Source organism: Heptranchias perlo, chromosome 5, assembly GCF_035084215.1.
Source record: "Heptranchias perlo isolate sHepPer1 chromosome 5, sHepPer1.hap1, whole genome shotgun sequence".
NCBI lineage: Eukaryota > Metazoa > Chordata > Chondrichthyes > Hexanchiformes > Hexanchidae > Heptranchias > Heptranchias perlo.
In genome coordinates this window covers 4729635-4755152 of record NC_090329.1, presented here as the reverse complement: position 1 = coordinate 4755152, position 25518 = coordinate 4729635, and the positions used below count along the sequence as shown (strand labels likewise).

Here is a 25518-nt window from a genome sequence, read left to right as displayed (position 1 = left end):
CATGCCCCTCGGTTACATGAATCAGAGTATATGCCCCTCGCTTACATATATAAGTGTATATACCGCACAAGAGGCCGCCAGTAGTTTTGCAATCCGGGATCCCGGGTAGGTGGCCGGCATTTTTTGAGATATTTTGCCCAAGCCACTGATTCCCGGTGAACATCCTCGTTACAATGAATCCGGTTACAAATATATTTGAGTAAAAGTCCGTTAAAGAATGTCCTGGTTTATCAGTCTGGGATGGTTGGGCTTTCGAAGGCTCAGTGTCCTTTGGGTTTCCAAAGCTCGCTTCTACTCATGGTTTACATTAGTGTTATCCAGACTTAGAGTGAGACCCTGTGCTTATAATCACCTGCATACACTGGCTGGGTTACATGAAGGGAAAGTCAAGTTTCAGAGTCTGGTGAGAGATGTGGATCGCATGATCTTATGAATGAAGTTTGTTGAGATTGAGGAGTGGAAATCTCAGCTGAGCCCAACCCATGAAGTAAACCCCCTCCTCCCTCCACCCCTGCCATGGCCAGCGTCACGGGCTGAATTCAATCCCTTTCCACCTGGACTCGGAAACAGACGGACCTGGAATAGCGGGCAGTCTGTGAGCAGAGATTGCAATGAGCACCGCGTTAGGGGATGGGAAGGGAGATGGAGACGGCACCAAGGCTGATCTCCTCGGGCTCAGTGATACGAACAGCAGCGCACCGCTCACTGCCACCACTGATTACGACGATGAATTTATTCGATACCTGTGGAAGGAGTATTTATATCCTAAGGAGTACGAGTGGGTCCTCGTCGTTGGCTATATTATAGTGTTCATTGTTGCTCTGGTTGGAAATATATTGGGTGAGTAACACTTTCCTGGACTTTGCACCATTCCGAAGCTGTCATGCGGTCGTTACTGTGTCTGTACCTGTACTTGTATCTGTGTCTGTACCTGTACTTGTATCTGTGTCTGTACCTGTACTTGTATCTGTGTCTGTTCCTGTACTTGTATCTGTGTCTGTACCTGTATCTGTGTCTGTACCTGTACTTGTATCTGTGTCTGTTCCTGTACTTGTATCTGTGTCTGTTCCTGTACTTGTATCTGTGTCTGTACCTGTATCTGTGTCTGTACCTGTGTCTGGACTTGCATCTGTGCCTCGTACAACCCGCAGAAGCTCTCCTTTTCCATCTCTATCTATTCATTTAGAAGTGGTTATGAATTGCAATAGATCGCCGGTAACATTTGAACAAAACCTATGGAATAGGTACAAAGCACTTTTATTCCCAATCGGTGTCACTGCCGGATTAAAGGTTGTGGAATCTGAGTTGGTATCCTCCGTGGTGGACCGTGCAATATTATGTAGTATGAACCCATTGTGAATGAACATGCTGTCGCCAGTCTCCCAGAGCTGTGATGTTCAGAGTTAAATTTCTCATTAATGCAACGAGACAGGTTATAGACCCGCTTGGACATAAGGACATAGGGAGCTGGGTCTATTTTTCAGTTATATATATATATAAAACACAAAGTGAGTGATTGTCAAACCAAATGAGCCAAATTTGGTAAGTGTGCTGCCATGTCTGCGGATGTTAATGGCAGAGAGTTGAGTGGGTGCCTCTAAATATCTGAATTTAGTGTTTGACTCCCTCTCCAGAGCTCTTGGTCAGGGAGCTGGACTGAATGAGAGAGCTGAGCCATAAAGGGGCACATGGAGTCTTCACAGGAATACTAAGTGTCTAAATGAACAGCTGACACTGTCCTGATTACCTTTGCCTTCGTGTAGATGGTTTACCCGACTGTGCTGTGACTTTCTTAACTTGTCCTGACTGTATGCACAGTAATTTTAAAAACTTTTTGTTATTCCTGATTGTTCTGGCAGCCCTCACTGAGTGTCAGGATATGGAGAGACATCGGAAAGGTAGAAAGGTGATATAAGACTGGACTCCCACACCCGAGGTTGCCATTGGATACACTGTCAGCTTCAAATGAATGCCAAGCAATTTATGGTGTGCATTGAGAGAGAACTGGCAGTATAGTATAACAGGCATGTAGATGTTGTGAAGGAGGACTGTAGGTTTCTGTGGAAGGATGAGCTAGATGGACTAAAAGGCTTCCCTCATTTGCACTTATCTTGTGGCGGACTTGCTCCGAAGCAGATAACATTGAGAGATAGGCACCCTAGCATCTAGCCTTATGCAAAGCACATTTTAAAAGTGCCCAAATGGTCCATTGGGCTTCCTGAAAAGTTTACAAATTTATTTCTCAATCTTGTTAAAAATGGTGAGACAGTCAATGCTGCCACCCATTCTCTCATAACATTAAAGATTAGTCACCCAGGAAATGCAGTATCCAAACACACTGACACAGAGCTAAGTATACAACCAAGGTAGGTTGAGGAAACCATTGCACGGTGGGTTAAACCATTTAGAACAGGGAAAGAACCATCAGGGCAGTGCCATTTATTCTTTTAGACACTTGAAATTCTTATGTAGTCTCTGCATGCCCATTTACAGGTTGGCACTCTCAACTGCTCCAGCTCCCTGACCAAGGACAGGAGAGGGTATTTAAGCACACGTACTGAGCTCCGTGCAACCTGCAGTGAAATGGGTCTGCCAGTATGTCTCAATAACCGTCACATTCTACAGCATGTTATATAAATGCAAGTTGAAGTTGTATAATATCACAGCAGCCACTGACAGGCAAGGTCATTGAGCTTTGATTCTTAATCATTTTGGTGCAGAAGTATATACACATGAAGGTATACTCTTCTTATCCCCAGAGCAGCAGTGTATACACATGAAGGTATACTCTTATCCCCAGAGCAGCTGTGTATACACATGAAGGTATACTCTTATCCCCAGAGCAGCTGTGTATACACATGAAGGTATATTCTTCTTATCCCCAGAGCAGCAGTGTATACACATGAAGGTATACTCTTCTTATCCCCAGAGCAGCTGTGTATACACATGAAGGTATACTCTTCTTATCCTCAGAGCAGCAGTGTATACACATGAAGGTGTACTCTTATCCCCAGATCAGCAGTGTATACACATGAAGGTATAATATTCTTATCCCCAGGGCAGCAGTGTATACACATGAAGGTATACTCTTCTTATCCCCAGGGCAGCAGTGTATACACATGAAGGTATACTCTTATCCCCAGAGCAGCTGTGTATACACATGAAGGTATACTCTTCTTATCCCCAGGGCAGCAGTGTATATACATAAAGGTATACTGTTATCCCCAGGGCAGCAGTATATATACATGAAGGTATACTCTTATCCCCAGAGCAGCTGTGTATACACATGAAGGTATACTCTTCTTATCCCCAGGGCAGCAGTGTATATACATAAAGGTATACTGTTATCCCCAGGGCAGCAGTATATATACATGAAGGTATACTCTTATCCCCAGGGCAGCAGTATATATACATGAAGATATACTCTTATCCCCAGAGCAGCTGTGTATACACATGAAGGTATACTCTTATCCCCAGTGCAGCTGTGTATATACATGAAGGTATACTCTTATCCCCAGAGCAGCTGTGTATACACATGAAGGTATACTCTTATCCCCAGAGCAGCTGTGTATACACATGAAGGTATACTCTTATCCCCAGAGCAGCTGCGTATATACATGAAGATATACTCTTATCCCCAGAGCAGCTGTGTATATACATGAAGGTATACTCTTATCCCCAGGGCAGCAGTATATATACATGAAGGTATACTCTTCTTATCCCCAGAGCAGCTGTGTATATACATGAAGATATACTCTTATCCCCAGAGCAGCAGTGTATACACATGAAGATATACTCTTATCCCCAGAGCAGCAGTGTATACACATGAAGATATACTCTTATCCCCAGAGCAGCAGTGTATACACATGAAGATATACTCTTATCCCCAGAGCAGCAGTGTATACACATGAAGATATACTCTTATCCCCAGAGCAGCAGTGTATACACATGAAGATATACTCTTCTTATCCCCGAGGCAGTTGTTTACCGCAGCTGCTGATTTGCTGCCCCAAGGGATCAGACTGTAAATTGACGGCGCCCCATTTTCTAATTTCTTGTCCCCGCTGGTCCCGGTTGCAGCTCATATCTGGCACTGTTGCTTTGTCCCCCAGACAAAGGATGAGCTAGATGGGCCAAAAGGCCTCCCTCATTTGTACTTATCTTGTGTTGGTCTGACTCCCAAGCAGGATAAATTGAAAGATGTGAGACCACCTCCAAAAGGCACCCTCTCTGTGCTATAAATGGGAATTCCTGGTCTTAGGATAAATCAGCACAGAATCCATTGCCGGTAGGAGGGCAGCCAGGACTGATAGAGAAAAGAAGTACATTAAGGTGGTGGAGTACCTCTGTGACCTGGGGAGGGACACTGGAGGAAAAGAGTATCTCTGTGAATTTGGGGATGAGATGCGAGAGTGTTTCTGCAAACTGGGAGGAGTTGAAGAGGGAGAATGCCTCATGGACTGGGGGAAGGGGTGAGAGGAACATAATCCTTCTGTGACGAGGGAAGACCGGAGAGAGTTGGACTTTGAAAGGAGGTGCTGGAGGTAAGTTTGTAGAGGTATATAAGATAGTAAATAGTATGGAAAAGGTCAATCTGGACAATTACTTTAAACTAAATCACATTAGTAGAACAGTGGCCGACAGGTTCAAAGCAGTATCATACAAATTTATGACTGATATCAGAAGTTTCAAGTTTCCCTTCACACAAAGAGTGATCAATATATGTATTGCAATCCTGGCAAGATTTAAGAACCAATTGGATGTTGAGATAAGGGACTTTAAGGTAATTCTCGATGGATGAATTAAGATTATTAAAATAGCCTTCCTCATTTGTAATTGTCTTGTGATCTTCAATATGGATAATTCCAAATGCTAATTTATTTTTCCTGCCTTTTTTAGATTAAGAATCTATCAATTGTAAAGTAAAAGTGCTTAAAATTAACCAGAAGGCTCCATTTTCAATGTAAAAATTCAAATCCGAACAGCTGCAAACAAAAAGTGGGCATTGCCTCTAACAGATGTCACTTACCTCTCCTTAGTTGGATTTTTCTTATTTAACTTTCTCTGCTGTCCACATTATATGTGGAAATGAATTCCATTCATAAAGTCTATATTCCAAAAATCAGATATACCATTCCGGGGCATTGCACCAGGGAGTCAAGGTGAAACAAGGTTGGAGGGTGGATATAAATGGACTAGGCCATGCAGACATAATTCAGCTCCCATTTTAAAGTCCTAAAGTCCTACATTCTGTCTTTATTTTATTACCATTATAAATTCCTATGTCCAGATATAGAATGGAAGCTGCTAATTGCTTTTCTCCACTAGGGGAGGCTGCAATTGCAGTATGTCAAGTTTACATAGACTATTTCCATTATAAATGTGAAGATAGGAAATCATAGTGGTAAAATATGACGGCGTGCACAGACCAAGATTATTGCGAACCTGAGAAAATGAAAGATGGGATACCAGCAACACTTCAATATCTGTACACACTGGAGCTACTGAAATAACATCACTGAGTGGGGCTTTGTCTCTGCTCCTGATTTCACTCACTGCGATCCTCTGGGCTTGTTATTTTTGGATCAGAATTGGGTTTAGTTTTTAAAAACCTGTACAGATAGATGTTGCTTGCTGTTAACAAGTGTCTGGATTAATAGGTCTCATTGGCCTCGGGCATCTCTGCTTCGGTGCCTTAAAGGAAGGGACCTGCCGGCAGTGGAAACTGAGCTTCATTCATTCTCAACGAGCTGCTCTCAACCTTTAAGATTTTCGATCGTGCTGCAGTGAGGCGATCGTTGTGAATGGAGGTTAACAGGCAGCAAGATTGATGGATGGTGCCCCCGGGGGATGTGTATGTAGTGGACAGGGCAATCTGCGGGGCACCTGGGCAGCAGAGGGGGCAGATCTGGCAAAGATAAGGTGAAAATAGTGTCCATTTCTCAATGCACTTGGTAGGAAATGTAAGAGAAAAATGACCTGAAGAGATGCTCAGGTCTAGATGGTATTAACAGCCATAGAAGGTTGTGGTGATAGGGTTAGATGAAGTAAGGTGGGAGGAGACTGGTGTGGAGCATAAACACCAGCATGGACCTGTTGGGCCGAATGGCCTGTTTCTGTGCTGTACATTCTATGTATTTTATGTAAGATGGGCTGTTGTAAGAGTAGCATGATGGTTTAATTCCAGGAAGCACCCTGTTGATATGAATTACTTGGGACATAATGGGCATAACCTCATTCCAATAGCACATCAACAGCTAGGTTACCAGTAAGATTACCTTGCTGCTATACACGGTCCCTGCATACTATAATTGCTGTTCTAATGTCTGCACATTTCCCCTTTTACAGGCTAAACTAACGTGTAACAGAAGGGAGCACAGGTAACTGGAAGTTGACTTTATGTCAGATCTGTATGTTAAGCACCTTTTGAGGAGTTGATTGTGGATGATATAACTTGTGAGCCCTTCGAGTGTAGGTGATAACCTGTGTGCATGTCGAGCCCTAGCTACTGGCCAATACTGCATGTTCTCGTGTGGTTTACAAGTCTTACCTCGGCATAGCCCACACAGTCACTGCCATGTGCCACTGCAGGCAGCCCATGACATCTACCCTGTAGCTAAACGAATAGTATGGCATATGAAGTCCTAATGCCCTTTTCTTTTCTCTTTGCAGAATTCTCAGAGGAAGCCAAACATTGTCCTGCATGCAGCACCCAATATGCACCCAGTGTCACCAGCAATGGAAACAAGCATATCACAGATACACTCACTGAGGAAAGCTTGGACATTGAGTTAGATTAACTAATGCTGTGGTGGAGGGTTTAAACTAATTTGGAAATGGGAGGGGCACCCGGATGAAGCATTAGAGGACTGGGAGAGACAAACAGTATTAGAATAAAGAGTAGTTCAGAAATAGGAGGGAACAGACAGCGGGGAAATGTGAGGCAGACAAAGATGATTTGGAGTGCATGTGTGTAAATACACAGAGCATGGTAAATAAGGTTGGTGAACTGCAGGCACAAGTAGCCACATGGGATTATGAAATGGTGGCAATAATGGAAACCAGGCTCAAACAAGGGGAGGATTGGGCACTTAATATTCCAGGCTACAATATATTCAGGAGAAATAGGGAAGGAAATAAAGGAGGGTGGGTGGCAGTATTGATCAAGGATATTGTTACAGCACTGGAAAGAATGATGTATTTGAGGGTTCAAAGACAGAATCTATTTGGTTAGAATTAAGGAACAATAGAGGAGCTATAACACTACCGGGTGTATACTATAGGTCACCAAATAGTGGGAAGGAGATACAGGAGCAAATTTGCAGGCAAATTGCAGAAAGATTCAAGAACTTTCGAGTAGCGATAATGGGGGACTTCAATTGTCCCAATATAGACTGGGATAGTAACAGTGTAAAGGGCAAAGAGGGAGAGGAATTCCTAAAATGCGTACAAGAGAATTTTTTTGATCAATGTGTTTCCAGCCTATAAGGAAGGAAACAGTGCTGGATCTAGTTCTGGGGAATGAAGTGAAACAAGTGGAGCATGTTTCAGTGGGAAACCGTGAGAATTAATTTAGAGTATCTATGGAAAAGGACAAGGAAAAATCAAATGTGAACATACTCAACTGGACGAGGAGTAATTTCAGTGAGTTGAAAATGGATCTGGCCCAGGTGGATTGGAATCAAAGATTGGCAGGTCAAACAGTGAGAGAGCAATCAAAGAGGAGCTAGTTTGGGTACAGATTAGACACATTCCCATGAGGGGGAAAGGAAGAGCATCCAAAGCTAGAGATCCCTGGATGATTAAAGTTAGAGGGGGTTATATTGGAAACCCCCGAAACCGAGCGCGGGGGTCTTGGTGTGTGATTAACCTGTGCTTGGTCATTAAGATGCAGGCAGCACGTAACATTTGTGCTGCCTGGTGATTTAACTGATTGCTGCAACTAACCAGCCCTACCTGCGCTGTTGAGTAGCTGCTCACCAATAGGGGGCCCAGATAGCGCGAGCGGCTAGTATCACTTAAAGGCAACCTGCACCTCTTAAAGGGGAGGTGCACTGTGTCAGCAGGAAGTGGTGGAAGTCAATTGGGAAGTGAATCTGTGCTGCAATATAGTGAAGCACGGTGATGATGGGAACTCTGGAATTTTTAATGAGCAACAACTGGGCTGATCAATGTTGGCGAGACTGAGATATTTGAAAAATATAAGATAGGGGTCCGCACAGAGTCTGAACGGAGATCAGACATTGCACACGTAAAACACAGGTGCAGGTCCTGTCCCTATGTTTACAAACTGATGAGTTATATTAAAACATTGAATAAAGGCTGCGCACTGCTAAATCCCACATCCTCCGATCTGCACACCAGACCACACCAATCTGACGATCTGAGTTTGTACCAGGCCTGCAAGAGAGCGTGCACCAAGGTTCTCTTGCCTTGATGCAAGAAGGAGGGGCATCCTATATCCGCAAGGCGGGCAAGAGGCCCCTCCAGACATATGTTCAAGAGGCAGTGGAAGGCAACGGGGGACGAAATCAATGCCAGGCGCACAGCATCATGAACATGGATGCAGTGCAGGAAGAAGTTCAATGCTTTGACACGAGTGGTCAAGGTGAGTGAGGTCAACTGTCAAGTGGCGTCTCCTACCAACTGCACCACTAGCCACATCCACTGCTCCACGCACTGCACCTCCCAACCCGCACATACCAACAAACTCTTTCAATCAGTACTCAACTCTTCCAATCAGATGCTTCCTCTCACATTACCACTGTTGCAAGCCGCACACACACAACTCACTGGTCACACACACTGGCTGCTATTCAACCATGACACGCACATCAACCAAACATCTTGCAGGACACCCATCGACCCACGTCTCGCAGGAGGAGATGGCGCATAACAGGAGGCAGCAAGTGGCAGTGGCTCCATGGAACATGAACCTGCCGTCCTCTCTCAGGATGACAGCATTCCTGTCCCATCCCTGCCACTCCACCAGTGCCCTTGCTGTTGCCTGTCAGTTAACCTGCCCACTCTCTGTAGCGTACTGAAACTTTATTATAGGAACATAGGAAGATAGGAAGATTAGCCCCTTAAGCCTGTTTCGCCATTCAATGAGATCATGGCTGATCTGTGACCTAACTCCATATACCCGCCTTAGCCCCATATCCCTTAATACCTTTGCTTAACAAAAATCGATCAATCTCAGATTTAAAATTAACAATTGAGCTAGCATCAACTGCCGTTTGGGGAAGTGCGTTCCAAACTTCTACCACCCTTTGCGTGTGGAACCTTTAAATTTTAGACTATCTCCCCTGATCCTAGTATTCAAGTATAGGAGACCTCCAAAAACGGGCACAAATGCATCAGCAGCCAAAAGCAATAATCCAGCAACTAACCTGTAACTCCTGCATGATCCCATTAAATAGTGCGAGTCAGGGGTCCTCCACGCTGTATAAAACCTCTTCAGCTGTGTGAAGTTAAGACAGTGCATTGGCTGGAACATTGAGTTCTAAAATCACATCTGTCCCTTTAAACCAGTGTTGCACACTGATCTACCACATAATCTCCCTACTTTACACGGTGCCGTTGTTCGTTATCTGCGCGTGCGCAAACGCCTTTACCAATATGGTGTCTGGTGCGCGTCATGCTAGAAGTGTGTGCGCACATTCCGGACGCCATTTCAGGTCCTTAGGAGTCCGTGTAGCGCCTACATAACTGGCACTACGGAGCCCAATGTAGAACCCATGGAGATTAAAATGAAACAGAAAAGGAGGCTTATAATAAATGTCATGTTCATAATTCAGTGGAGAACCAAGCTGAATACAAAAGTACAGGGGAGAACTGAAAAAGGAAATAAGAGGGGCAAAGAGAGTGTATGAGAATAGAATAGCGGGTAACATAAAAGGGAACGCAAAAGTTTTTATAAACGTATAAGTAGTAAAAGTGTATTCAAAGGAAGGGTGGGGCCGATTAGGGACCAAAAGGGAGATCTTCTTGAGGAGGCAGAGGGCATGGCCGAGGTACTAAATGAATACTTCACATCGGTCCTCACTAGAGAAGAGGATGCCGCCGATGTCATAGTAAAGGAAAAGGTAGGAGACAAATTGGATGGGATAACAATAGATAAAGATGGGTTATTAAAAGATTGGCAGCACCCAAAGTAGAAAAGTCACCCGGTCCGGATGGGATGCAGCGTAGGTGGCTGAAGGAAGTAAGGGTGGAAATTATGGAAACTCTGGCTATAATCTTCCAATCATCCTTCGATATGGGAAGATGCCAGTGGACTGGAGGATTGCAAATGTTGCACACCTGTTCAAAAAAGGAGAGAGGGATAAACCCGACAATTACAGGCCACTCAGCCTAATGTCGGTGGTGGGGAAACCTTTAGAGACAATAATCTGGGACAAAATCAATTGGCACTTGAAAAAATATGGGTTAATAAATGAAAGTCAGCACAGATTTGTTAAAAGAAAATAATGTTTGACTAACTTGATTAAATTCTTTGATGAAGTAACGGAGAGAGTTGATGAGGGTGGTGCAGTTGATATTGTGTATATGGACTTTCCAAAAGCATCTGATAAAGTACCACATAAGAGACTGTTTGCAAAATTGAAGCCCATGGGATTAAATGGGTAGTGGCTACGTGGATACAAAATTGGCTAAGGGGCAGAAAGCAGAGAGTAGTTGTGAACGGTTATTTTTCAGACTGGAAGGAAGTGTGCACTGGTCTCCCAGCAGTAAAAGCCCATGGGAACCAAGGGAAATTGGCAAGTTGGAGTCAAAATTGGCTCAGTGGCAGGAAGCAAAGGGTAATGGTCAATGGGTGCTTTTGTGACTGGAAGGCTGTTTCCAGTGGGGCTCAGTACTAGGTCCCTTGCTTTTTGTGATATATATTAATGATTTAGACTTAAATGTAGGGGGCATGAATAAGAAGTTTGCAGATGACAAAAAAAGTTGGCCCTGTAGTTGATAGTGAGGAGGAAAGCTGTAGACTGCAGGAAGATACCAATGGACTGGTCAGGTGGGCAGAAAAGTGGGAAATGGAATTCAATCCAGAGAAGTGTGAGGTAATGCATTTGGGGAGGGCAAACAAGGCAAGGGAGTACACAATAAATGGGAGGATACTGAGAGGTGTAGAGGAAGTGAGGGACCTTGGAGTGCATGTCCACAGATCCCTGAAGGTAGCAGGACAGGTAGATAAGGTGGTTAAAAAGGCATATGGGATATTTTCCTTTTTATTTATTTTCTGGCACGGAATTGATGGGCCGAATGGCCTCCTTCCGTGCTGTGACCTTTCTATGATTCTATTAGCCGAGGCATAGAATATAAGAGCAGGGAGGTTATGCTAGAACTGTATAAAACACAAGCCAAGATGTTAAAAATTAGATAGCCATGTAGTGAAGGATAGACTACTAGAGCCTGGTCTTTAGCTGCTTCCAACCTTAATTCACAGAAATTCCCCTTTTACACACACACACACACACACACACCACACCCTAGCTAAGCTCTCTTATAAAAGGATACAAGCGTCCTCAGTTGATACCACCACCTGAATACAATTAACACTAATTGATATAAATCATACAATTAACACAAGATGTGACAGTTTTGATGCAACTGGAACAACATTGCAAACAATGAGCAAGAAATCTCATACCAAAAGACAGGAGGCAGAGATGGCAAATGATGCAAAAGTGGGTAGTACTGCAGCACATGGGTACATTTTTGTGATATGTATTAACATAATAAAATAGTTGAGATAATTTAATATTTGGCAAGTTGTCATTGCTATGATTGCAACTAACATGCAACAACTAAGTGTAATAAGAGGATAACAATATATATAAGGATGACCTGCAACGAGTAGAGAGAAAAATGGCTTATCTAAGAGGCTAGTATGGGAGTATCCTATTATAGTTTTGTATCTTCACACTCTTTCCTTGGAGAATATTGTGAAGTAGTGGAAAGATATGATGGGAAATTAACAGTCTGAAGGGCCATGACATGAGCACTCCTTCCGTGGCCATAACCATCTCTATACCAGACAATAGGATGGTTCATCCTATAAGATGGAGGGTTTTATGGGCTCCTACTACCCCTACAATGAGAGGGGAGGCCACCCACACCCATCAGATGTGAGTATCCTGCTGGATGCCAACCCAGAATTCAGAGGCAGAGCTCTGGTCCCCACTTGCCGGGACTGTCTGGAGCAAGGGTTTGAACCCTGTAACTTCTCACTCAGAGGCGGGAATGCTGCACTAAGTCAAAGACTCGCTCCAGTGTCCCATTGCAGGGTTATATTTATACTTCAACCAAAAGAATTTGTCCATCATTAGTTAATAATATAACATTTCTCTGTCCCCTACTAACTCTACTGGATGTGGCAGTATCAAATGATCAGCCTTCTTCACTTCCACTTGCTGTTGCTTCCCTTTGAATTGAGTATGTCTTTTGATTTCTAAATGGTGCAGCATGCAGCACACCACTGTTGTGCTAATGTGTTCTGAACATACTTCAAGCACCCAGCCCACGCAATATATTCAAGGGAAGTGTTGCTTCAAACCCCAAAAGGTCTGGTCAGTAAATCACTGAAAAACCATTTGCCTCAAGTGCTGAGTAATATAGAGGTGGCATGAACCAGAGTTGCAGTGAATAAGGACAGTCCTGTAGAGTGGTGACAAATTAATTCTAACTTTGCATGCCTGATGTAACAGTAACCCAACATTTCTGGAGATATCGGCAATAGATATATCTGTTAACCCCATCTCTCCAAATAGTGCAGCAGCAAAACAATCAATCAGTCACATTAACTCCATGGGCTCGAATTTAGCAGGCCTGCGGGTTCCCAGCGGGTGGTCCTCCGGGAGCGTCGAAAACGCGGACGGGTAATTGTGTGCGTCCCCCACGCGATCGCGGGATAATTGGACCCATTAAGGCCTGCTTCCGGGTTCTGCGCTCCCCAGCTGCGTGCCGGCCGGCTGCGCATGCGCAGTACCGTCGACGCGATGTAGGAGCTCCAGTTAAAGGGGCAGTCTCCCAAAGCCCCTCCTGCTGCAAGCAAGAGGTCTGGGAGAATGGCTCAACCAAGGGGAAAGGCTGCGCCCCGTTTTTCAGACCTGGCACTGCAGCTGATGCTGGAGGGCGAGAGGAGGAGGAGGGAAACACTCTTCCCTGAGGATGGGCGCAAGTCCCCTGCCGCCGCAACCAGGAAGGCATGGGCAGAGGTGGCGGCGGAGGTGAGCAGCAGGGGCAACACCCCAAGGACTTGGGAGCAGTGCCGCAAGCGCTTCAATGACCTGACTAGGTCTGGCAAGGTGAGTACACCAACGCACCCTCCCACATCCCGTCCCCACCATCACGCCAAGCAGATCACAACCCCCTCCTGCACAGCCACCACTGCGCTCCATCAGCAATCCTCACAGCCACTCATTCACCATCCTCGCCGTGCACGCAAGTACCCACCGACCCTGACCCCACCCGAACACTACCACACACCCCAATCCCCATGCAATGGGATGGGCACGTGGCCCACGCTTCCCCCCATCCGTTCCGCGCCACGCTCAACCCAACCACACCGATGCTCGATGCGTCTCACGATGCAAGACGCACCCACTCACACATCTGTGTTTTGCCTTCACAGGAGAAGAGGAGCAAGAACAACCACGAAAGGGCACGCACCGGAGGTGGGCCGCCGCAAGTGGTGGAGCTCACCGACGCAGAGGTGGAGGCGCTCGACCTCGCCCGCACGCGACATTGCCTGTCGGTGGCCGATGGCGAGTGTGTCGCTGCCGAAACGGCCGGTAAGGGAAAGCTGACACTCAACACCCATGATCGCGAGTGACCGTATCATCACCTGCCATCAGGCGCACTGTCAAGTTGGTCCACATGCCTCAAAGTGCCCTCTGTTCTCTTGCAGGTGCGTCTTTGGATCAAGCGAGCATGGAGGGCGATTCCTCAGAGGACATGGCGGTCTCTGAGGGTGCATCGTCACATCAGAGCCAACCATCCACCAGCGCAGAGACACGCACCTCGGTGGGTCCCCCTCGCCAACTAGTTGGGGTAGCACTTGGTGAGTCACTGCGCACGAGTGAGCATGAGCAGACCCTGGTGGCAGGGGCAGCCGCGGAGGGTCCGCGACGGAGGGAGCACTCATCTCCAGGCTCTGCTCAGCCGGACCCAGATGCTGAACCCAGGGGGCCACCAGAGAAAAGGAGAGTCGTCGAGGGCCACCAGCTAATTGCTGAGGTGCTGGCAGAGGTGCCGCGCGCATTGTCCACAATAGCGCAGGCGATGGAGGAGTCCACCTCCTGCATGTGGGCATTGGTGGCGCAGGCACAGGAGGGTACCGGCGACACAGTGTCGCGGGTAGGTGCGGGACTGTCTGCGGTGGAGGACAGGCTGGCCTCCCTCGAGCGTCACGCACAGCTCCACTTCGAGTCCTTGCAGGCCCTCACAACGTCTGTACGGATTCAGGGTGAGCAACATTCCGACGCCACCAACAGGCTGAGGGATACACTAGGGGTGGCCTTGCAAGGCCTCACACATGCCATCCAAACTGCCGTCCAGCAGGGTGGAAGGGGTGATGTGGGCCGAGGCCACGAGAGGGATGATGGTGACCGGGGACATGGAAGCGGGGACGCCTCTCAAGGTGCCCCCACGTCCCACCTGTCGCCCACCTCTCAACCAGCACCCGCAATGGTGCCTCCTCTCCAGGTGGCCGAGTCTGCCCCTGCCCCGGTGCAGGAGGAGCAGTCTGTGGAGGTGCCCTCACGGGCACCGAAACCCAGGGGCCATCCGCCAAAAGCATCTACCCGGTCAAGGCAAGAAGACGAGCAACCTGCCACTACCTCTGCTGGAGCCACAGGGGTAGCACCACGTAGGGGTTCCCGGAGAAGAATTCCAAAGGCCTTATAATCACAAAGGGAATACACCAGGGTGTTTATTATTTTGTACTTTGTTTCTTAAATGATGTCACATTCCACATATTAAATAGTCTATTCTCACCACTCCTGCCACCTCTCGTCCATTCTTCCGCGGCTTGTGCAGTAGTTGCGTTCCGTGGAGGCCATCATGACGGCGAACACCTGCTGCCACCCATTGGGCACACTGCTGTGGGTGCAGGAGTACTGGCAGCACTCTTCAGTGGAGGGGGCTGGTATGGCCGCTCGCATGTGCAGGTGAGGAGATGCGAGCGCCTCGCAGTGTCTGACTCTAGGAGAACCGTTGACGTATGAGTGCGTCCCTGGCCCGGCGACCATCCCGGTGAGTCGCGGCTCGGCGCATGGGTCGTCCAACATCCTCGGGCGCGTCCTCCTCCTCCGCCTCCTCCTCCTCCTCCTCCTCCTCCTCCTCCTCGCCCTCGCCTTCCTCAATGTGGGTGGCGGGTGTGGATGGGGCCTCCTCCAGCGGCACCCCTCTCTGTTGGGCCATGTTGTGCAGGGCACAGCAGACAACTATGATTCGTCCCACTCTGAATGGTGTGTATTGGAGCGCTCCCGCGGAACGATCAAGGCACCTGAAGCGCATCTTGAGAAGCCCTATGGTCTGCTCAATTGTAGACCTGGTAGCAGTGTGGCTGTCATTGTACCGACGCTCCGGCTCGGTGATGGGGTTCCTCAGAGGTGTCATGAGCCACGTGTGGAGGGGATACCCCTTGTCGCCGAGGAGCCAGCCGTTGCCGGCGTTGGGTGCCTGCAGGATGGGCGGGACGGCGGACTCCCTGAGGACGAAGGCATCGTGGCAGCTGCCGGGGTATCTGGCGCACACGTGTAGGAATCTCTGGCGGTGGTCACAGATGAGCTGGGCGTTCATGGAGTGATACCCCTTCCTGTTGATGAACAGCCCTGGCTCATGCGGAGGTGCCCGTATTGCGATGTGGGTGCAGTCGATTACACCCTGCACCCGTGGGAAGCCGGCCATGGCATGGAATCCAACCGCCCTCTCCATCTGGCTGCGCTCGTCCATGGCGAAGTTGATGTAGTGGGAGGCCCTGCGGAACAACCCATCGGTGACCTGCCTTATGCACTTGTGTGCAGAGGACTGACAGACCCCGGTGATGTCCCCGGTGGCACCCTGGAAGGAACCGGATGCGAAGAAGTTGAGGGCAGTGGTGACTTTGACGGCGACAGGTAAGAAGATGCTGCTTGGTCCATCAGGGAGCAGCTCGTCGTTAAGGAGGCTGCAGATGTCGGCGACTACCTGGCGATTGACTCTGAGCCTCCGTATGCACTGCTCCTCGGAGAGGTCCATGAAGCTGAGCCTCGCTCTGTACACCCTGTGCGGAGGGTAGTGCCTCCTGCGACGCATCTCTCTCTGCGGTTGCCCTCCCTCCTGCTGTGCAGGTGGGTGTGCCGCAGCACCGTGTTGGGGGGCCCCACCTCTCCGAGGCGGACGGCGTGGACTGCGAGGCTGCTGGGGCTGGTCATCCTGTTCGTCCTCCGACGATGTCAACGCACCACCCATCTGGCAGGTGTTGGTGTGAGGGGTTGTGCAGGGTAGGTGGGTGGGTCCTCGGACTGGGGCTGCGGTTTCGTGTCGGTCTGTCCTCTGGCTTGGCGGGGGTTGGTGGAGGGCAGGGGTTGCCCTATGTGACGCGGTGGCCTCCTGCGTGGGTGAGGGCGCTCCCCCGTGGAGCGCACCTTGGCACCTGGCACAGGCTGCTGGCTGCAACACGCCTGGTTTGAAGGGTCCTGTTTCCCCCAGTGTGGGAAACTGACTGCTTTGAACGTAAAATCCCACACTTCCTCTTTTGACAGCTGCTTCAGCTCATTAACTGACCACAACGAGCAAGTTAAGTGCTCTCAAGTGGAACCCCGCTGGCTTTAATTGCCTGCGGGATTCCCACCAGCGGGGCTTGCGCGCGCAGCCCCGCATGTCAGCGCGGTACCCGGAAGTGGCCGGGATTTCGTCCGAATCCGGTCACGTGATCGGAGATCGGGATTTTCGGGGCCCCCCCGCTGGAAACCCGCAGGTAACCCGACCCTAAAATCGAGCCCCATCTCTCCAATCTAAACTATTTCGAATCTGAATGTTGTCAGTGCGGGTACCTTCCTGATATTATTAGAATGCTCACCATTAAATGCAAAGGGTGTGGAATGGCAGAGGAGTGGTATAATTTATTCAGAGAAATTGAAAAGGATTTGAACATTAGTCATTGTATATAAAGGGCATCTATATTATTTCGTATGTTTGAGCTAACTAGATTGACAATAAATAGTTCAGTGTGTATCAACTGAATGAAGCAGTCATTTCAAAAGAAAGATTTGAGTCCATAGAAATCATGTATAACATACAGAAAGACTTACATATTTGGAAGAGAAGTGGTATTTATTTTTAAACTGCGGTATGTCTGATTTAGCACAAAATCTTCAGCCCTTACTGACTGGACAGCACCTAACTGTGCACTGGCAGCAGTTGGTCATACAGATCTGTTCCAGTCCTGATTTGCAATTAGACTTGCTTTGAAGTACAAGGGCGGGGAGGGGGGGCGGGGTTGGGGTTGTAAGTTGTGATGGAAAGCGCAAATGAACCTGTAAATCGCAGGAAAGTCTGGCGTTAGATTATAGCATTTGCTTTGAGAGATGAGGTAAATCTTCTAAAGCAGGTTGAAGTGGGGTCATTGTTATGTGGTATTTATTTGTTATAACAAATGATTGTGTAAGCATCCTCTAGTTGTACAAATGACACATAATAGTATGTGTGAGTCCTGACATCCAGTGTGGCCCATGATTGACTGTTTGCTTCTTCCGGTACTCCCAACAAGGAGTCACTCACAGGGAGCTCTCTAATCTGTAATCCAAGATATTTCCTGCAATTTAGAGAAAGTTACAGTTGCATTTTTTCCTGTCTATTAATTTAAATGAATGCAAAATTAGATACAGCAGCCAGTAATTTCCCATCAGCACTCCTTGCAAGCACCATTCTACGCTTGAGTGAATCTTTGTGTGTGTTTGTCTTGTGCGTGTTCATTTATATCAGACCTGTAGTGATTGGCTGATACAGCAGTTAACTGTTAATGTACCAATCAAATAACCAATTGAAAAACCCAGAATAAATGAAACCATTCAGAATAGAATGTGGGTACTGTAAGTCTGTGGAAATGTGTTTCATTAAATAGAAGCGTATTTCTGCGAAAGGAGGCTGGAGGTCCATTTGGAGTGGTCGTCTGGAGCTTGAATTATTGGATTGGGTTTTGTTGCCCATTTTGTTCTGTTGATGCCTGATTCTCCCTGATTGGCTGTAGCCTAGGTCAGTCACAGCAGGCCCCTGCCCTTCAATTCGAGCTCCATGACCTCTTCTGAATTTCTAGTGAGCTGCCCAGTGTCATCCTCTGACCCCACCCAGAGTTCTTCCTAGCCCAGCCTAAAGTCCATCCCTATCCTTTGGATTTCTTGTGTTACCTCAGTTCTGCTCCTCTGCTGTACATACGATGCTGTGCCTGAAGACAGCATTGCATCGGTGGCTGGTTGGTGAGTACAGTATGGGAGCTGAATATACTTGCTTGCACATCTGCCCGGAGGGATTCTTCACTTGCCCACCTCCTCAACTCAAGTGCTTTTAACCCACTTGTCCCAAGTTGTTCCCTGCCTGTTTGACCATTCCTCTTCTCCTCCACCACCCCACCCCCCCCAACCACTGCCCCAACTTGTCTGGTGCTTTCATCCTGTCTGCTGGAACACCTGCTCTGAGAGCTTCCTGGCCCATGTGCAGAAAGAGGGAGAGGTGGAAAATAACACAATCATAGTAACTGCTTCGTTGCTTTTGTTAACTAACTTTAATTTAAACTGTAAATGAACTTTTTGCTCCGAGTGATATTTATCCCACATTTACTCATAATTTTTAAATTCATTCTCGGGATGTGGGTGTCACTGGCGAGGCCGGCATTTATTGCCCATCCCTAATTGCCCTTGAGAAGGTGGTGGTGAGCCGCCTTCTTGAACCGCTGCAGTCCGTGTGATGAAGGTTCTCCCACAGTGCTGTTAGGAAGGGAGTTCCAGGATTTTGACCCAGTGACAATGAAGGACACCGACTGCTATGATATAACTAAGGGTTTCTCCAACACTCGTACTCACAGCAAATAACAGGTTCCGTAAGTAGGCCAAGTCCCCTATATACTGGAACTGGCGTCCCGTGAGTGGGTGAGCATGGTATGAAATTCTGTAATCCCGACCACTAGAAATAATGTGGTGTGCCCGCTATGTCCACCTTTAAAAGATGACACATCACGCTGTCAGACCAATGTCTACAGGCTAAAATAACTGGATTAATTTTATAGATATGATAGAGGCAGTAAGACACAGCATGCTACAGATAATAGAACCTTTAGAAAACAAAGATAGAATCAGTCCAAAAGAGTTAAAATCTGTGTTTTAGGACATATTTCTTGCATAGCTTGATAATCAAAAGGACATTTGCGTGGAAGTTCATTTTTATAGATTTTCACGATCCAATGTCGTATGTGGGTAATGTGATTCCCAGTCAACTGTGAATTTTAAATGAGCTGTCAGACTTGAGGCAGCAGCAACCTCTGTGATGTTTTAAGGCATGGATGTGTCCATTTTCCCACCTTGTAAGATGGGGCTGTTAGAATCATAGAAAATTTACGGCACAGAAGGAGGCCATTCGGCCCATCGTGTCCGTGCCAGCTGAGAAACGAGCCACCCAGTCTAATCCCACTTTCCAGCATTTGGTCCGTAGCCCTGCAGGTCACGGCTCTTCAGGTGCACATCCAGGTACTTTTTAAATGAGTTGAGGGTTTCTGCCTCTCCCACCCTTTCAGGCAGTGAGTTCCAGACCCCCACCACCCTCTGGGTGAAAAAATGTTTCCTCATTTCCGCTCTAATCCTTCCACCAATCACTTTAAATCTATGCCCCCTGGTTATTGACCCCTCCGCTAAGGGAAATAGGTCCTTCCTATCCCCTCTATCTAGACCCCTCATAATTTTATACACCTCAATTAAATCTCCCCTCAGCCTCCTCTGTTTCAAGGAAAACAACCCCAGCCGATCCAATCTTTCATCATAGCTAAAATTCTCCAGTCCTGGCAACATCCTCGTAAATCTCCTTTGCACCCTCTCGAGTGCAATTACATCCTTCCTGTAATGTGGTGACCAGAACTATATGCAGTACTCAAGCTGTGGCCTAACCAGTGTTCTATACAGTTCCAGCATAACATCCCTGCTTTTATATTCTATGCCTCGGCTAATAAAGGAAAGTATCCCATATGCCTTCTTAACCACCTTATCTAGCTGTCCTGCTACCTTCAGGGATCTGTGGACATGCACTCCAAGGTCCCTTTATTCCTCTACACCTCTCAATATCCTCCCATTTATTGTGTATTCCCTTGCCTTGTTTGCTTGCCTCAAATGCATGACCTCACACTTCTCTGGATTGAACTCCATTTGCCACTTTTCTGCCCACCTGACCAGTCCATTGATATCTTCCTGCAGTCTACAGCTTTCCTCCTCCCTATTAACCACACGGCCTATCTTTGTTTCATCCGAAAATTTCTTAATCATGCCCTCTACGTTTAAGTCCAAATCGTTAATGTATATCACAAAAAGCAAGGGACCTAGTACCGAGCCCTGCGGCACCCCACTGGAAACAGCCTTCCAGTTGCAAAAACACCTGTCGACCATTGCGCTTTGCTTCCTGCCACTGAGCCAATTTTGGATCCAACTAGCCACTTTCCCTTGGATCCCATGGGCTTTTACTTTTTTGATCAATCTGCCATGTGGGACCTTGTCAAAAGCCTTGCTAAAATCCATGTAGACTACATCAATTGTGCTATCCTCGTCGATCCTCCTTGTCACCTCCTCGAAAAATTCAATCAAGTTGGTCAGACACGACCTCCCCTTAACAAATTGGTGCTAACTGTCCTTGACATCCATGTCCAGGGTCATGGATGTCACTGAGCGGCTACAGGGCATTCTCAAGGGGGAGGGTGAGCAGGCAGAGGTCGTGGTCCACATTGGGACCAACGACATAGGTAGGAAGGGAGATGAGGTCCTGCATCAAGAATTTAGGGAGCTAGGTAGCAGATTAAAGAGCAGGACCTCAAAGGTTGTAATCTCTGGATTACTCCCAGTGCCACGGGCTAGTGAGTATAGAAATAGGAGGATAGAACAGATGAATGCGTGGCTAAAGAGTTGGTGCAGGAGGGAGGGTTTCAGTTTCCTGGATCACTGGGCCTGCTTCTGGGGAAGGTGGGACTTGTACAAGTCGGACGGGTTGCACCTGAACCAGAGCGGGACAAATATCCTTGCGGGGAGGTTTGCTAGCACTGTTGGGGGGGGGTTTAAACTAACTTGGCAGGGGGATGGGATACAGAGTGGAGCTACAATAGGGGGTGATGTGCAGCCAAATATAGAGAAAAAAACAAGTCAGCTTGGAAGACAGGGCAAATATGTGAGGGCAAGGCTGGATGGCATCTATTTTAATGCAAGGAGTCTTGCGAATAAGGTGGATGAACTGAAGGGGTCGCAATATTAATTAAAGAATCAATTACTGCCATAAGGAGGGATGATATATTAGCAGGTTCCTCAAATGAGGCCATATGGGTGGAGCTTAAAATCAAAAAGGGGGCAAGCACTTTGATGGGAGTGTACTATAGGCCCCCAAACAGTCAGGGGGAGATAGAGGAACAGATATGTAGGCAAATCTCAGAAAATTGTGCAAATAATAGGGTAATAATAGTGGGGGATTTCAACTTCCCCAATATTAACTGGGATACTCAGAGTGTAAAAGGCTTAGAGGGTACAAAATTCTTAATGTGCATCCAGGAGAGCTTTTTGAGCCAGCATGTCGAAAGTCCTACAAGAGAGGGGGCGGTACTGGACCTAATTCTAGGGAATGTGGCCGGCCAAGTGGAAGAAGTGCTAGTAGGTGAGCACTTTGGTGACAGTGACCATAATTCGGTGAGATTTAAGGTGGTCATGGAAAAGGACAGGGAGGGGCCGGAAATAAAGGTTCTAAATTGGGGGAAGGCCGATTTTAATAGGATAAGGCAGGATCTGGCCAAAATGGACTGTGATCAGCAGCTTGTAGGAAAATCCGCATCGGAGCAATGGGAGTCTTTCAGAAGGGAGATTGAGACCATACAATGGCAACATGTTCCCGTAAAGGTCAAGGGTGGTTCCAAGAACTCCAGGGAACCTTGGATGTCAGGGGATATACGAGAATGGATTAGGAAAAAAAGGAGGGCTTTTGGCAGATACAAAAGGCTAAAGACGGAGGAAGCCCTAGAGGAGTACAAAAAGTGCAGGGGGATACTTAAAAAAGAAATTAGGAGATCAAGGAGGGGCCATGAAATAACACTGGCGAGCAAAATAAAGGAAAATCCTAAGATGTTTTATAAGTATATTAAGGGTAAGAGGATGACTAGGGAAAAAATAGGGCCCATTAGGGACAAAAATGGCAATCTGTGTGTGGAGCCGGCAGATGTAGGAGGGGTTCTAAATGAATTTTTTGCATCTGTTTTCACTATGGAGAAGGACGATGTCGACATAGAAATACGGCAGGGGGACTGTGATATACTCGAACATATTAACATCGAGCGGGAGGAGGTATTGGCGGTTTTAGCTGGCCTAAAAATGGATAAATCCCCAGGCCCGGACGAAATGTATCCCAGGCTACTGTGTGAGGCAAAGGAGGAGATTGCGGGGGCTCTAACACATATATTCAGAACCTCTCTGGCCACAGGGGATGTGCCAGAGGACTGGAGAACCGCTAATGTGGTACCATTATTCAAGAAGGGGAGTAGGGAAAAACCGGGGAACTACAGGCCAGTGAGCCTAATATCAGTGGTAGGAAAATTATTGGAAAAAATTCTGAAGGACAAAATTAGTCTCCACTTGGAGAAGCAAGGATTAATCAGGGATAGTCAACATGGCTTTGTCAAGGGAAGATCATGTCTGACTAATTTGATTGAATTTTTTGAGGGGGTGACTAGGCGTGTGGATGAGGGTAACGCAGTGGATGTGGTATACATGGATTTCAGTAAGGCCTTCGATAAAGTTCCCCGCAGGAGACTGGTCAAGAAGGTATGAGCCCATGGAATCCAGGGTGCCTTGGCACTTTGGATACAAAACTGGCTTAGTGACAGAAGGCAGAGGGTGATGGTCGAAGGTTGTTTTTGTGACTGGAAGCCTGTGGCCAGTGGGGTACCACAGGGATCGGTGCTGGGTCCCTTGCTGTTTGTGGTCTACATTAATGACTTGGATATGAATGTAAAAGGTATGATCAGTAAGTTCGCTGATGATACAAAAATTGGTAGGGTGGTAAATAACGAGGAGGATAGCCTCAGTCTGCAGGATGATATAGATGGGTTGGTCAGATGGGCGGAACAGTGGCAAATGGAATTTAACCCGGAAAAGTGCGAGGTGATGCACTTTGGAGGGACTAACAAGGCAAGGGAATACACAATGAATGGGAGGACCCTAGGCAAGACAGAGGGTCAGAGGGATCTTGGTGTGCAAGTTCACAGATCCCTGAAGGCGGCGGAACAGGTAGATAAGGTGGTAAAGAAGGCATATGGGATACTTGCCTTTATTAGCCGAGGCATAGAATATAAGAGCAAGGAGGTTATGATGGAGCTGTATAAAACACTGGTTAGGCCACAGCTGGAGTACTGTGTGCAGTTCTGGTCGCCACACTACAGGAAGGATGTGATCGTTTTGGAGAGGGTGCAGAGGAGATTCACCAGGATGTTACCAGGGCTGGAGCGCTTCAGCTATGAAGAGAGACTGGGAAGATTGGGTTTGTTTTCCTTGGAGCAGAGGAGGCTGAGGGGGGACATGATTGAGGTGTACAAAATTATGAGGGGCACAGATAGGATGGATACTGAGGAGCTTTTTCCCTTCGTTGAGGGTTCTATAACAAGGGGACATAGATTCAAGGTAAAAGGCAGGAGGTTTAGAGGGGATTTGAGAAAGAACTTTTTCACCCAGAGGGTGGTTGGAGTCTGGAACTCACTGCCTGAAAGGGTTGTGGAGGCAGGAACCCTCACAACATTCAAGAAGCATTTGGATGAGCACTTGAAATGCCATAGCATACAAGGCTACGGACCAAATGCTGGAATATGGGATTAGAGTAGACAGGGCTTGATGGCCGGCGCGGACACGATGGGCCGAAGGGCCTCTATCCGTGCTGTATAACTCTATGACTCTATGACTCTATGACTCTATTAGTCTGTGCCTTTCTAAATGACAGTTTATCCTGTCCCTCAGAATCGATTCCAGTAATTTGCCCACCGAGGTTAGACTGACTGGCCTGTAATTACTCGGTCTATCACTCTCTCCCTTTTTAAACAACGGTACAACGTTAGCAGTCCTCCAATCCTCCGGCACCATGCCTGTATCCAGTGAAGTTTGGAAAATGATGGTCAGAGCCTCCGCTATTTCCTCCCTGGCTTCTTTTAACAGTCTGAGATACATTTCATCTAGCCCTGGTGATTTATGCACTTTCAAAGATGCTAATCCCCTTAATACTTCCTCTCTCACTATATTTATTACATCCAATATTTCACACTCCTCCTCCTTAACTACAATCCCTGTACCATCCCTCTCCTTTGTGAAGGCAGATGCAAAGTATTCATTAAGACCCATACCCATGTCTTCCGCCTCCACACATAGGTTACATTTTTGGTCTCTAATAGACCAAACGTGTTAACGTTTGTGCATTAGTCTTCCTGTAAATATCTCCCTTTAATGTTTTGGCTACCAGATAAATTAAACAGGGTCGAAATTGGCATGAATTGCGACCACCAACTAAAGGTAAGTTATTTTTATTAAAGAAAACCTATCTGTGGAGCCAGGAGGAGCAGGAATGCCCGCCCTGACCCCAAATATTAAGCACTCGGAGAATCATAAGTTAATCTGGACCAGTCAGCACAGATTTTTAAACTATAGGTCGTGTTTGACCAACTTTTATAGAATTGTTTGAAGAAACAAGAGAGAGGATAGGTAAAGGATATGCAACAGATGTGGGTTATATGAATTTTCAAAAGGCTTTTGAGAAAGTATCCTATAATTTTTTTTAGCATAGATAATGGCACTTGGAATTAAGGAGAATGTGACCATATGCATTGAGAATAGTCAGAGAGCAGAAAGCAAAGGGTCGGGTAAAAAGAAGTTTCTTGGACTTGAAAGATTTAGTAAGTGGCGTTTCATAGTGCTCCTTGTCTGGACCGTATGTTCATAAATCATTTGCACTCAGGAATTGAGGGAACAATGTTGAAATTTGCGGATGACCCAAATTTGGGGGAATGGCAAATTGTGACGAGGACTGAAAGACTGCAGGAGGACATAAGCCGGCAGAACGCAGAAAAATGTCGAGATATGTGAAGTAATACATTTTGGAAATAAGAATGGGGAAAGGAAATACGCATTTGAATGGCAAGATTTTAATTGGAGTAGAGGGACCTTGATGTGTACATTCATAGGTTATTAAAGTTGGCAGCGCAAGTAAGTAAGGCCATAAAAAAGCAAATGAATCCTTGCTTTCATACCTAGAGACATAGGATAT

The 25518-nt window shown here is 47.0% G+C and overlaps 1 protein-coding gene across 1 annotated transcript in view; it reads left to right on the top strand.

Moving 5' to 3' along the window:
* Nucleotides 1–611: 611 nt before the first annotated feature.
* Nucleotides 612–25518, top strand: part of hcrtr2 (hypocretin (orexin) receptor 2) — a 113219-nt gene continuing 88312 nt past the window's right edge. The window contains exon 1 of the mRNA XM_067983947.1: nucleotides 612–840. Coding sequence (XP_067840048.1) covers nucleotides 612–840 — 229 coding nt within the window. The remainder of the gene's footprint in view (nucleotides 841–25518) is intronic.